The sequence below is a fragment of the Saccopteryx bilineata genome, chromosome 3, assembly GCF_036850765.1.
Source record: "Saccopteryx bilineata isolate mSacBil1 chromosome 3, mSacBil1_pri_phased_curated, whole genome shotgun sequence".
Classification (NCBI taxonomy): domain Eukaryota; kingdom Metazoa; phylum Chordata; class Mammalia; order Chiroptera; family Emballonuridae; genus Saccopteryx; species Saccopteryx bilineata.
In genome coordinates this window covers 312,563,885-312,577,336 of record NC_089492.1, presented here as the reverse complement: position 1 = coordinate 312,577,336, position 13,452 = coordinate 312,563,885, and the positions used below count along the sequence as shown (strand labels likewise).

The 13,452-nt window shown below is 42.9% G+C and overlaps 1 protein-coding gene and 1 pseudogene across 1 annotated transcript; both read left to right on the top strand.

Annotated features, from left to right (window-relative positions):
- The first annotated feature begins 239 nt into the window (after positions 1–239).
- Positions 240–1,251, top strand: LOC136330191 (insulin growth factor-like family member 1). The gene is made up of 3 exons (XM_066266686.1): positions 240–264; positions 821–874; positions 986–1,251. Exons 1-3 carry the CDS (start codon positions 240–242, stop codon positions 1,249–1,251), a joined length of 345 nt encoding a protein of 114 aa, XP_066122783.1.
- A 9,321-nt stretch (positions 1,252–10,572) lies between these two features.
- LOC136329322 (thioredoxin pseudogene) lies at positions 10,573–11,079 on the top strand (annotated as a pseudogene).
- Positions 11,080–13,452: the final 2,373 nt, after the last annotated feature.

Genomic DNA, 13,452 nt, shown 5'->3' with positions numbered 1-13,452 from the left:
GGCCATGGGTCTGGGCATGAGTGAGAGAAATTTGGGGAAGGGGGCATTTATTTTTTCCTGGCTCTCAAAAAATTCCACCGTGCCAGAGAAAATGTCAGGATCTTCCTGTCAGAGGGCCCAGCGTGTCCCTGCAGGTCTGCTCAGAAAGCAGGAGATCCATGACATCACCTCATAACAGATAAAAGCACCTGCAGGAACTGCAGACCTTCCTCTGATTCCGCTGCAGCCAACCCAGAGCCATGACTCCTCGATGCTACGTCCTCGGTAAGGAGGCCCCAACCCCTAGTCCCTCGGAGCCCATCTCCAACCTCAGCCACCACCCCATCCCGACCTCAGCCAAATCCTCCTCCTTGGGGCCCGGCCATAGCTAACCTCACCCCGAACATCATCCCATCCACTTCTCTGGTTCAGTCCTGAAACTTAAGCCCAACGGCACACATATCTCACTTTCCCTCTCCAAACCCAAACTTCTCATCTTTAATGCAGGTCATCTAAGTAACACCCCTGTCAACTCAGCCCCCTTGAGAGTCAGACTCCACCTGAGCCTTCTGCTCTGAATTCCTGCTCAGGAATCAGCCATATTCCCCAGACCCCTAAGCCCATTTCTCCTGAGTCCCACCAGCACACCTCACCTTCTACAGTCTTTAATCCCAAACACTTGAACACAGGGGACTAGGTCCCACCCTGCACTGCTCTAAGCTCTCCTGACCTTCAGTCAGGACAGAGACCTTCCTCCTTCCTGTCCCTGCCCCAGGCTGGGCTCCCTGAGGAGGACCCAGGCTGTCCCTTCACCACGCCTCTTCCATCTGCTCTCCCACAGGTGTCTCGGCCGCTCTCAGCAATGTCACCCTCCTCTGCTCACACGGAGCCCCAGGTGAGCCCAGGAGGGACAGCGACCCTTGGGGGTGGGTGGCAGCTCCCGGAGTGCCCTAGGCTACACACTGCTGCCCTGTCATCTGGGTCACACCAGCTCTGTTTTCTCCAGTGACTCCCACAGGTGCTCACCTGCTGCTGTGCCAGTCACACACAAGATGTGGTGACAAGTTCTATGACCCCGAGCAGCACTGTTGCTATGACGATGCCGTGGTGCCCTTGAGCAGGACCCGAAAGTGTGGAAACTGCACCTTCAGGGTCTGCTTTGAGCAGTGCTGTCCCTGGTCATTCAGACGCGAGCAGACCTTCGTGGTAAAAGTGAAAGGCCATAAGTGTTCCTTGGCCCCATCCTTGGACGACAGGTTCTGTGCCAGGTAAGGTCCTGTCCCTTCACAGGAGCAGGACATGCAGGGGACCGGGGAGACCGGGGTCTGTCCATGATGCCACCTCCCCACTCTGTTCTTGGTGTCCCCCTGTCCCTGTCCCTGCCCACCAGCTCTATTCAGCCTATCTCTCACTTTTTCTGTTCTCTCTCTTTTTGTCTTTATTTCTTTCTCATCCTCTCTGCTGTCCTTTTTGTATCTCTCTTTTCCACTCTACTTTTCATGTTCCATCCAACCCTCAGTTTCTGGCTCTCTCTCTCTGCAGTGTCCTCTGACAGAAGACAGGGGGACTGGATGGCTGCTCTATTCTACGTCCTGCACAAGCCTGAAGACAGGGCCCTGGTGTGGACTGAGCTCTGGGGCATTGCATTGATGTGTGCTGACAAGAGACACTCGGGTCGGGGAAAGAAGAACAAAGTGGGACAAATATACGGTGACTGAAAATGATTTGACTTTGACTGATGGGCACAAACATGACCAATAGTTCAAATGCTATAGAGCTATTTTCCTGGAACCTATGTACTCATATTGATTAATATCACCCCTTTTAATTTAATTTTCTAAATAAAAATTTTAAAAATAGAAGGGTACTCTGATTCAATTTGTGCTTCTTATTCTTTCTCCTTTAACTCTAAATCTGTCCTAAGTTGGTAACTGTACCCCTGTATATGATCTGGACAATCGAGAGACATTACTTTGTTATTGAAGGTCCCGAGAGCCTTGACCTCTCTGATGAATATCATGAAACAGAATTCCCATGCACTGCGGACCTTCTCTGAGGTAGTTCATTACCTTAGAGCCTTGTTCTCCACCCAGAGCAAAACACAAAGCACTTTATAAATTTTGAAAGTTTACATATTTTATCATGGCTCAAACACGGTTGGAAAGAGTCACAAATTGTGGGCACAAGGTCCTTTCTCTGGCTTCCATAATTCTCAATGTACGTCAACTTTTGCCCTTAGGAACAATGGTCAAGGTATTCACCATGATCTGCTGTTGTCACTTAATACAAATTCCATCTCAATCACTGGGCTCCAGTTCTTGTTTCAACCTCACCAGGTCGTGGGACAGTGAGGTAGACACGACCCACAGGGAGAGAGGGAGCTTTGGCCCTGAATAGGATTCCCCCCGCCCCGCGCCCCACCTGTCTCTCCACAGTGGAAGGAGGTCGTGGCTGGGGCGCCCCCTGGAGGGAAGCAAGCGCAGGATGGGAAGGAGGCTCTGAGTAGGGAGCAACGAGGGTCCCCAGGGCTGGGGTTGAAATATATATTTTCCTCTCCTGCCACTCAAACCGAGGGCTGGACTCTCTACTTGTCCCCCACCAGCAGGTAAGTTGTGGGGTGGAAGGCTGGGACTCTCACATAGGGAGAAATTACCTGCCTCCAAAAAAAATTGTCTTGGAATAAACTAATAGGTATCATCATTTCTGATTGTCCACTTTCAACCCAAACTTATGTGGAAACTCCTTCCCGAGGTCCTGGACTCTCCCAACTACAATACACAGGAGGGAACCTCGGTCACAGGCCTCGAACTCTGGGATGCCCGAGGCTGAACTTCCCGATAGAGGGACCTGGGATCAGGGAGGAGGGTATCCAGGTCCCAGGGACCCGGGTCGGCCTGCGGGTAGGGTCCTGATTCGGCCTGGAAGAGGCACGTCCAGGACCTTGCACAGAGGTTGCAACGTGTCTCCTGTTCTTCCCAGACACTTTTGAAATTGTGAAAGGAGTTAAAATGATTTCTCATGTATTAATTTTGCTTTTAATAAATCTTATGAAATTGGACCAAAAAGGCAGGAACTTTTGGGTCACTGCAGCGGGGTTTTCCAACACGGGTTCAGACACACATACCCCTCCCTCCCTCCATTCTATTCCATTCCTTTGGGAAGTGCTGGTGTCACACGTGTGGCTCAGATTGAGGGGCCTCAACTGAAATAACCTTTGATTGACGGTTCAACCATCCCCTGTTGTTAGGTCCCCCAGACACCACCCCTGACTGCAGGGGGCGCTGAAGAATCAATCCCTGCCCTGAGGAGGAGGGTCAGAGTGCAGAGATTGTCCACTCTGTCCTGCTCTACTTTGTGTTACTAAGTCCACACCTGTCACCTTCCACAGTCTTATGTACGGAAATAGGCAAATAAAAAGCAAAAATCCTTCCTATCCTTATCCCTTGTCTTCCTCCCCAAAGAAACACAGTCCCAGTGTCTGTGTGACCTCCCAGAGGTTCTGTGCATGTGTGCAGGGACATGACGGGAGGGAGCAGCAGCTGTGCAGCTGGAGTGCCCCGACCAGACCCTGTTTCTGTGTTAATTGTGTGACTCTGGGAGTGATGACTGCCTCAGTGTCTCGGTTTCCTCATTTGTAAAATGATGATGAAAACAAGATCAAATGAATCAATATCTGTAAAAGATTTATTTCAAACAGTGCCTGCAATATATTAAATGTACAAATGCTTGCTGAAAATAAACTTTCTTCACTGTTTGATCTTATATATATAAATAACTTTCATCATTTTGCCATTTTAACATAAAAAGATTTAGAAATATTTCTGTGTGAGGTCCCATAGGTTTATCTCAAACTTTCCAATGGCCAAAAAAAAAAAAAAAAATCAGCACAGTGTCTGAATGTATCAAGATTGTTAATCCAACCTTACCTGTGGTGGCGCAGCAGATAAAGTGTTGACTTGGAAAAGCTGAGGTTGCTGATTGGAAACCCTGGACTTGCCTTGTCATGGCACATATGAGAGTTGGTGCTTCTTGCTCTTCCCCGCCTCTTTTTCTCTCTCTCATCTATCTCTCTCTAAAAATAGATAATAAAAAAATTTTTTTAAAGAGATTGTTAATCCAATATCTTTGGGTCTTAAAAAATATTTCAAAGACATTCCAATGACACAGAAAATATTCACGACATAATGTTAAAGGGAAAAAAACTATGAAACCAAAAAAGAACATGAATAGCCTCAGCAATCTTGAAAAGGAAGAATAAAGTGAAGGGTATCACACTTCCTGATATCAAGTTATACTATAAGGCCATTGTGCTCAAAACAGCCTGGTACTGGCATAAGAACAGGCATATAGATCAATGGAACAGAACAGAGAACCCAGAAATAAACCCACAGCTTTATGGACAACTGATATTTGACAAAGGAGGTAAGAGCATACAATGGAGTAAAGACAGCCTCTTTTACAAATGGTGTTGGGAAAATTGGACATCTACCTGCAAAAAAGTGAAACTAGACCACCAACTTACACCATTCACAAAAATAAACTCAAAATAAATAAAAAAAAACTTAAATGTAAGCCGTGAAACCATAAACATCTTAGAAGAAAACATAGGCAGTAAGCTCTCTGACATCTCTTGCAGCAATATATTTGCTGATTTATCTCCACAGGCAAGTGAAATAAAAGACAGGATAAACAAATGGGACTATATCAAACTAAAAAGATCTGCACAGCTAAAGACAATAAGAACAGAATAAAAAGAAAAACTATACAATGGGAGAACATATTCGACAATTCATCTGATAAGGGGTTAATAACCAAAATTTATAAAGAACTTGTAAAACTCAATACCAGGAAGACAAACAATGCAATCAAAAAATGGGCAAAAGAAACATCCTATTAAATGGCATAAAACTGAGGACTTTCTACCTTAAATCAGGAACAAGACAGGGTTGTCCACTCTCTCCACTCTTATTTAACGTGGTGCTAGAAGTTCTGGCCAGAGCAATCAGACAAGACAAAGAAATAAAAGGCATCCATATCGGAAAAGAAGAAGTAAAGCTATCACTTTTTGCTGATGATATGATCCTATACATCGAAAACCCGAAGGACTCCACAAAAAGATTATTAGAAACAATAAACCAATCCAGTAAGGTCGCAGGATACAAAATTAACATACAAAAGTCCATAGCCTTTCTATATGCCAACAATGAAATATTAGAAAACGAACTCAAAAAATAATCCCCTTCACGATTGCAACAAAAAAAATAAAATACCTAGGAATAAACATAACAAAGAATGTAAAGGACCTATATAATGAAAATTACAAAGCATTGTTAAGGGAAATCGAAAAAGATACAATGAGATGGAAAAATATTCCTTGTTCTTGGATAGGAAGAATAAATATAATCAAAATGGCCATATTACCCAAAGCAATATACAAATTTAATGCAATTCCCATCAAAATTCCTATGAGATTTTTTAAAGAAATGGAACAAAAAATCATCAGATTTATATGGAACTATAAAAAACCCCGAATAGCCAAAACAATCCTAAGGAAAAAGAATGAAGCTGGGGGCATTACAATACCTGACTTTAAACTATTATAGGGCCACGATAATCAAAACAGCATGGTATTGGCAGAAAAATAGACACTCAGACCAATGGAACAGAATAGAAAGCCCAGAAATAAAACCACATATATATGGTCAAATAATCTTTGATAAAGGGGTCAACAACACACAATGGAGAAAAGAAAGCCTCTTCAACAAATGGTGTTGGGAAAACTGGAAAGCCACATGCAAAAGAATGAAACTGGACTACAGCCTGTCCCCGTGTACTAAAATTAATTCAAAATGGATCAAAGACCTAAATATAAGACCTGAAACAATAAAGTACATAGAAGAAGACATAGGTATTAAAATCATGGACCTGGGTTTTAAAGAACATTTTATGAACTTGACTCCAATGGCAAGAGAAGTGAAGGCAAAGATAAATGAATGGGACTACATCAGAATAAAAAGTTTTTGCTCAGCAAGAGAAACTGATATCAAAATAAACAGACAGCCAACTAAATGGGAAATGATATTTTCAAACAACAGCTCAGATAAGGGCCTAATATCCAAAATTTACAAAGAACTCATAAAACTCAACAACAAACAAACAAACAATCCAATAAAAAAATGGGAAGAGGACATGAACAGACACTTCTCCCAGGAAGAGATACAAATGGCCAACAGATATATAAAAAGATGCTCAGCTTCATTAGTTATTAGAGAAATGCAAATCAAAACTACAATGAGATACCACCTCACCCCTGTTAGATTAGCTATTATCAACAAGACGGGTAATAGCAAATGTTGGAGAGGCTGTGGAGAAAAAGGAACCCTCATACACTGTTGGTGGGACTGTAAAGTAGTACAACCATTATGGAGGAAAGTATGGTGGTTCCTCAAAGAGCTGCAGATAGAACTGCCTTATGACCCAGCAATCCCTCTACTGGGTATATACCCCAAAACCTCAGAAACATTGATACGTAAAGACACATGTAGCCCCATGTTCACTGCAGCACTGTTCACAGTGGCCAAGACATGGAAACAACCAAAAAGCCCTTCAGTAGAAGACTGGATAAAGAAGATGTGGCACATATACACTATGGAATACTACTCAGCCATAAGAAATGATGACATCAGATCATTTACAGCAAAATGGTGGGATCTTGATAACATTATACGGAGTGAAATAAGTAAATCAGAAAAAAACAAGAACTACATGATTCCATACATTGGTGGAACATAAAAACGAGACTAAGAGACATGGACAAGAGTGTGGTGGTTACCAGGGGTGGGGGGAGGGAGGACATGGGAGGGAAGGAGGGAGAGAGTTAGGGGGAGGGGGAGGGGCACAGAGAACTAGATAGAGGGTGGCGGAGGACAATCTGACTTTGGGCGAGGGGTCTGCAACATAATTTAATGACAAAATAACCTAGACATGTTTTCTTTGACTATATGTACCCTGATTTATTAATGTCATCTCATTACCATTAATAAAAATTTATTTTAAAAAATGGGCAAAAGAAATGAATAGACACTCAAAAGAGTACATACAGATGGCCAACAGGCATATAAGAAAATGCTCAACATCACTAATCATTAGAGAAATGCAAATTAAAACCACAATGAGATATCACCTCACACCAGTCAGAATGACGCTCGTCAACAAAACAACACACGATAGCTGCTGGTGAGGATGTGGAGAAAGGGTAACCCTCCTGCACTGCTGGTGGGAATACAGACTGGTGCAGCCACCGTGGAAAACAGTATGGAGATTCCTCAAAAAATTAAAAATCAAACTGCCTTTTGACCCAGCTATACCACTTTGAAATAAGTAAATCAGAAAAAACTAAGAACTATATGATTCCATACATAGATGGGACATAAAAATGAGACTCAGAGACATGGACAAGAATGTGATGGTAAGGGGGTGAGTGGGGGGAGCTAGGAGAGGGAGGGGGTGGGGGAGGTGAGGGGCACAAAGAAAACCAGATAGAAGGTGACAGAAGACAATTAGACTTTGGGTGAGGGGTATGCAACATAATCAAATGTCAAAATAATCAGATGTTTTCTCTGAACATATGTACCCTGATTTATCAATGCCACTCCACTAAAATTAATTTTAAAAAGGAGAGAAAAAGTTAAGGTACATAACTACATAGAGCACTAAGCAAGTTTTGAAAAGTACCTTCACATGTGCTCCTTGTGACTTGGTCTTTCTTTAGGGCCAGTGAAAGGTAGAGACGGCCTGACTCCACGGCACTTGCATGACAGCCATGCAGCTAATCAATTTGTGGCTAGTTTTATCTTTTCATGATTAGTTTTAATTTCTTATTATTAAGGTTTTCAAGTAAAATTCACATAACATAGAAATTTTGATCAAATTATTTTGATCAATGCATTTCAAATGTATATATATTTATAACTTTGTGCAAACATCACCACTAATTTCAAAACATTTCCATTCGGCCCAACAAGAAACCCCGTGCCTATTAGCAGTCACTCTAATCACCCTTCCTCAATCCCTTCACATCCACTGATCTGCTTTCTGTATCTGGGGGTTGGCCCATATTGTACATCTCTTATAAATGGAATCATACACTGTGGCCATTTATGTCTTTTATTCAGTGGAAGGTTTTCAAGGTTCATCTGTGTTGTAATGTGTCAGTGTCCACGGCTGCTTAATGACAGTGATATTCCATTATGGATACACGCATTTTGTTTCTTCATTGTGCTGTAAGTGCCTGGCATTAAAGTGAGTCATCCAAATCAAAGACATTCATCTCCAAAAACAAATTGCCTGATGAATACACAGCTACTCGCAAAACAAGTAGATAAGGACCAGGCAGCTTGCACCATAATGTTCCTCTTTGAAAGCCCTGGGTAACATAAACAACAGACAGCTTGAGTGGCCGTGCCTCTCAGTTCTTGTGCTCTATTCCTGCTCTTAATGCTTCAATAAACAATGAACACTCCAAACTCTAGACACCCCACCACTGAACCGTAATAAAGGCAGAACACCAAGTCCATGTCTTGTCCCCCTCCCTCAACTTGCTCTGTGGCCCTCTGGCATGTGTTGTACCCTCTATGATCAGAGAGTAATAAATTTTTTTTTCTTAAGTGACAGAAACAGTTATAGTACAACAGATTCCCGCATGCCCCCTGACGGTGATCCACCAAGCAACTCCTGTCCAGATGCCGATGCTTGAACCAATCTAACCACTGACTGACTGTGAGAGGGGAAGAGAGAAAGAAGGGGGAGGGGGAGAGAAGCTGATGGTCACTTCTCATGTGTGCCCCAACCGGGGATTGAACCAGGGACATCCACACCCCGGGCATTGCTCCATCTACTGAGACTACCAGGGCATCCTGCAATTATAAAAGAACTATGAGGGCTGATCCAACCACAACATGACTGCAGTCGAGGAAATGTCTCTGGAGGCTCACCACAAGTAAAAGTGGCCCAAGGAAGTGCCCCAGGCATTCCTACCACATCACTATCAATAGGCGGAGACCCACACAGCACCATTCATAAGCTCATAGGCTTTTGGGTCCTTTCCCATTTTAGGCTACTGTGAATAGCTGTGCTCTGAATACACATGTATAAGTGGGTGTGAAGAAGTTTTGTGGTTTTGATTTGCATTTCCCTAATGATGAAAAGTGTAGACAGTCTTTTCATGGGTTTGTTGGCTATTTGTATATCATCTTTGCAGTAATGTCTTTAAATCCTTTGACCACTTGATAATAGGTTATTTGGCTTTCTATTGCTGACAAATAAGAATTTCTATTATATTTTGGATACAACTCCCTTATCAGGCATATGATCTGCAAATATTTTCTTTCATACTAAGAGTTGTCTTTTACTCACTTGATGGTGTGTTTTAAAGTCAAAGTTTTTCATTTGTATGAATTCTACATTATCTCTATTTGTGACTCCTCTTCCTTGTCTGCTCTCCAAGCTCATCTGTAGGCTTGAGAGGCAAGATCATTATCTACCTGTCTTCTGTATCAATGTCACCTCCTAGTTGTATTATATCCCTCTAGGAGGGGGGCATTAGAATCGCTTTCTGTACAGACACAAGTCTGATTTCGGGATACAGTGATAATGAAGACCATCTGAATCTATGCATAATGTGGCCACTTTCAAGACACGTGCCCAGGGACAAACACCCAGTCACCCAGTGGGCCCACCTGGTGAATGCGCCACCAAACCTGGAATCTAATTGTGGTGGCCCAATGCACAAAGAAAGGTGAAATGATTCATGTCCTTGGATACTTCTCTATTGTTTTTCTGGATACACTGTAAAACCAGTAGTCGCAGCCAACAACATAGCCACCTGGCCCATGTAGGTTCGAATTTGATTAAGACAGTAATGAAACAACGGAGCCAAGAACTGGTGGGATATTAGCTTTAATCCTATCTTGCACCCAGCAGGCAAGAAATACACACAGTGGGAAAACACTTCCCTTTCCATTCAGGGCTCCCAAAGCCACTGACTTATCCAAGTTTCCTAGAATCAACGGTTTGTACCTCATCAGCCTTATTCACCTCTGTTCCCCATCTCCTTCTCTCTGCACAAACTCTGCAAAAAACGGCTTCTCCTTCAGCACTCTGCCATCTTGGCTGCTTTTCCTCTCCTCCACATGGCCTTTCTTTGCTCTCCTTCCACCATGGGCTCCTCTGCCCCACTTTATAGTGTAGAAATCAAAACCTTTAATCCAATATACAAACAAGGAAGTCTCTGATACAAAGTCACTTATCTGAGGCATAATGGGATTCCTCATGAGAGTGCACTGCCCCACATCATGCAACAGTCAAGAGTGTGGGGGGAAAAGCTTAGTTTTGAAAATATTAGTATTAAAAGGGTAGGAAAGGCTTAGTCTTAAAACTAAGCCTTAAGCTATAAGGACTTTGCTGGCTTACAGCCTGTCCCCACACCCAATGCAAATTATAAGCGAGCAAACATATATATCATATTTACAAACTTATTTGACCAACATACACTCTAGTTTTTCAAATTTAAAAGTTTCCCAGTTCAGGAAGTTCAGTCCGCCACTTTGCATCCACTTCCATCGCTTCTTATGGTCATTCGTCAGACCTCAGTTGCCAAAATGGTGAAACAGATCGAGAACAAGTATGCTTTTCAGGAAGCCTTGAGCAGCGCAGGAGATAAAGTGGTAGTAGTCAACTTCTCCGCCACGTGGTGTGGGCCGTGCAAAATGATCAAGCCTTTCTTTCATTCCCTCTCTGAGAAATATTCCAATGTAGTGTTCCTGGAAGTGGATGTGGATGACTGTCAGGATGTTGCTGCACAGTGTAAAGTTAAATGCATGCCTACCTTCCAGTTTTTCAAAAAAGGACAAAATGTGGGTGAATTTTCTGGAGCTAATAGGAGAAACTTGAAGCCACCATTAATGAATTAGTTTAATCATGTTTTCTGAAAACGTAACTAGCCATCAGCTCTTGTAATTTTTTTTTCTATTTACAAAGAAGCAGGATCAAGTATAGAGACTATATATTCAACTACCATCTGATTATAAATGACAATAAAATATTAATTAAATTTAAGAAAAGTTTCCCAGTTCAGACAGAAGAGATATAACCACAGAATGAAACCAGAAAATGCAGGCAGACAGAAAGAGGACATCGAAGAACAGTTGTGGGAACAAACATAATGAATACTGAAGGTACAAAATAATCATTTTAATGTTTTGTGGAATTTAAGTATATGTACAACTAAATATATAACAACTATAATAATGTAAGAGTAGAGGATGGTAAGTATAGTTGAAAGGTCTAGCAATATTTGGAAATTCTTTAAAGTAACAGTTAGCTCTTGACTAAAAAATAATGACCTCTGTGAAAAGATTAAAAATTATGTAATTCATAAATTAAATAGAACACAAAAATGAAGTATTGAAAAATCTACATATCCTAAAGAAGGAAAGAAAGGAGAAATAAAGGTACATATTACCTCAATAGAAAATATAAAATGAGGTTGTAGATATAAACCCAAACATATCAGCGAATATATTTATGTGAGTGGACTAAAAAGGTTATTGGATATATTTAAAAACAACATCGAAACAAATTATGTAGCTTATAAGAATCACATTTATTGCCTTGGGCTAGTTGTTCAGTGGTAGAGCATTGGCCCAGCATGTGAATGTACTTGGTTTGATTCCTAGTCAGGATACACAGGAAAAGTAACCACCTCTCTACTACCCTCTCCCCCTTCTCTCTCTTTCTCACTCTTCCACTCCTGCAGCCATGGGTCATTTGGTTCAAACACACTGATCCCGGGCGCTGAAGATGACTCTGTTAATCCTCCACCTCAGGTGCTAAAAATAATTCAGTTGCAAACGTGACCCCAGAAAGACAGGGAATTTGATCCAGACGGGGGGTTGCAGGGTGTATCCTGGAGGGGGTGCTGGCAGGAGTCTGTCTCTCTATCTCCCCTCCTCTCACTTGGGAAAAAAAGAAAAAAAAAGAAACAAAAAAAGAGAGAAGCATTTAAGACATTGCACAACCCCATTGTTGGTCAAATAAGTTTGTAAATATGATATATATGTTTGCTCTCTTGTGACTTATATTGGGTGTGGGGGACAGGCTATAAGCAGGCCAGGTCGTTGTAGCCTGAGGTTTGGTTTTGGGACTAAGCTTTTCCCCACACCCTTGACTGATTGTATGATCTGGGTGGTGCACTCTCATGAGGAATCCAATTATGCCTTGGATGAGTGACTTTGTATCAGAGACTTCCTTGTTTGTATATTGGATTAAGGGATTTTGGTTTTCTACACTATAAAGTGGGACAGACCAGGAGCTTGGACACACAGTTACTGCTATCACAATTGCAGGGGCTTCCCTGATCCCTGGCCCTTCATGGGAAGAGCTGGTTTTCTGCTTTTCCCTTGTCTTCTTTTGTGGTTTGCCTGTCTTGGTGAGACACCAATAAATAGGATGGCCCCCCATCCTCTGACTCCGCCATTTCTTTATCATCTGCCCGAATCCAATGGGAACCTGCATGTGAATGGCCACGATGGCGGCTCCTGGCCTTACACCCATCTTCCCCCAAACTACTTATATCTCACTTTCTTGCCTCTGCCCCTTTAAAATGCTCCCCGCCTTTGTTGAGGAAGCAGCCTTCTCCTTTCCCTTTGCAGTGTTGGCTTCCTTGTGCAGGAGCTGATATAAAACCTCTTTTGTCTGTATCATTTTCTTACAGTTTGAGTGATCTCCCTTGATTTCTATCCTCGGAGACTGCAAAAACCCACAGGGACTGTAGCCAAACAACAGTTTTATACAAACTGAGGCAGAGACTAGAATATGAGGGAATCCTTCAAACATATATCATAAGGCCAGCATAAACCTGATGCTTCCCAAGACCCTCACTTGCTCCCTGCCAATCCCCCACATCCCTGACTCCATCCTGCTGCCCCTCAGACACCTGCCCCTCTCCATACACCCACAGTCCCCATCATCCACCATGGCTCCCGTATGTCTGCTTCCCCAGGGGTCTCTCTTCCCCAACACACCGCCCCTTCACTGGGACCCAGATACTCTCCTTTCCCCTCCACAGCCGCCCACATTAGCTGCCCTTTTATGCAGAATAGAAAGGGAATGAGGTTGGCTGGCTGTTGGCTGGAAACACAAAGATGACTTGGCCACCAAACTCTCATCACCCAGCAGGCTAGCACAGGCCTGCTCTGTGGCAGCTCCGTCTTCCAAGATTAGCAAGAAAGTAAGTCTCAGTGTGCAAATGATTTTCAAATCTTCGCTGAGTCATGTTTGCAAGTGGCTCATTGGCCAAAAAAAACCAGTGAATGAAGATGCTGGAAACATTGGGCTTTCAAAAGTGAGCCAACTCCTCTGGGGAGGCTGAGGGCAGGCTTGGCACCCAGTCTGGCTGTCTCTGCTGGAAAGAGG

Bases quoted from the DNA above. Each gene is read 5' to 3' on its own strand.
- LOC136330191 (XM_066266686.1), top strand. From the start codon at position 240: ATGACTCCTCGATGCTACGTCCTCG. The intron at 265-820 runs GTAAGGAGGCCC...GCTCTCCCACAG, and splicing joins TCCTCGATGCTACGTCCTCG to GTGTCTCGGCCGCTCTCAGC. The intron at 875-985 runs GTGAGCCCAGGA...TGTTTTCTCCAG, and splicing joins CTGCTCACACGGAGCCCCAG to TGACTCCCACAGGTGCTCAC.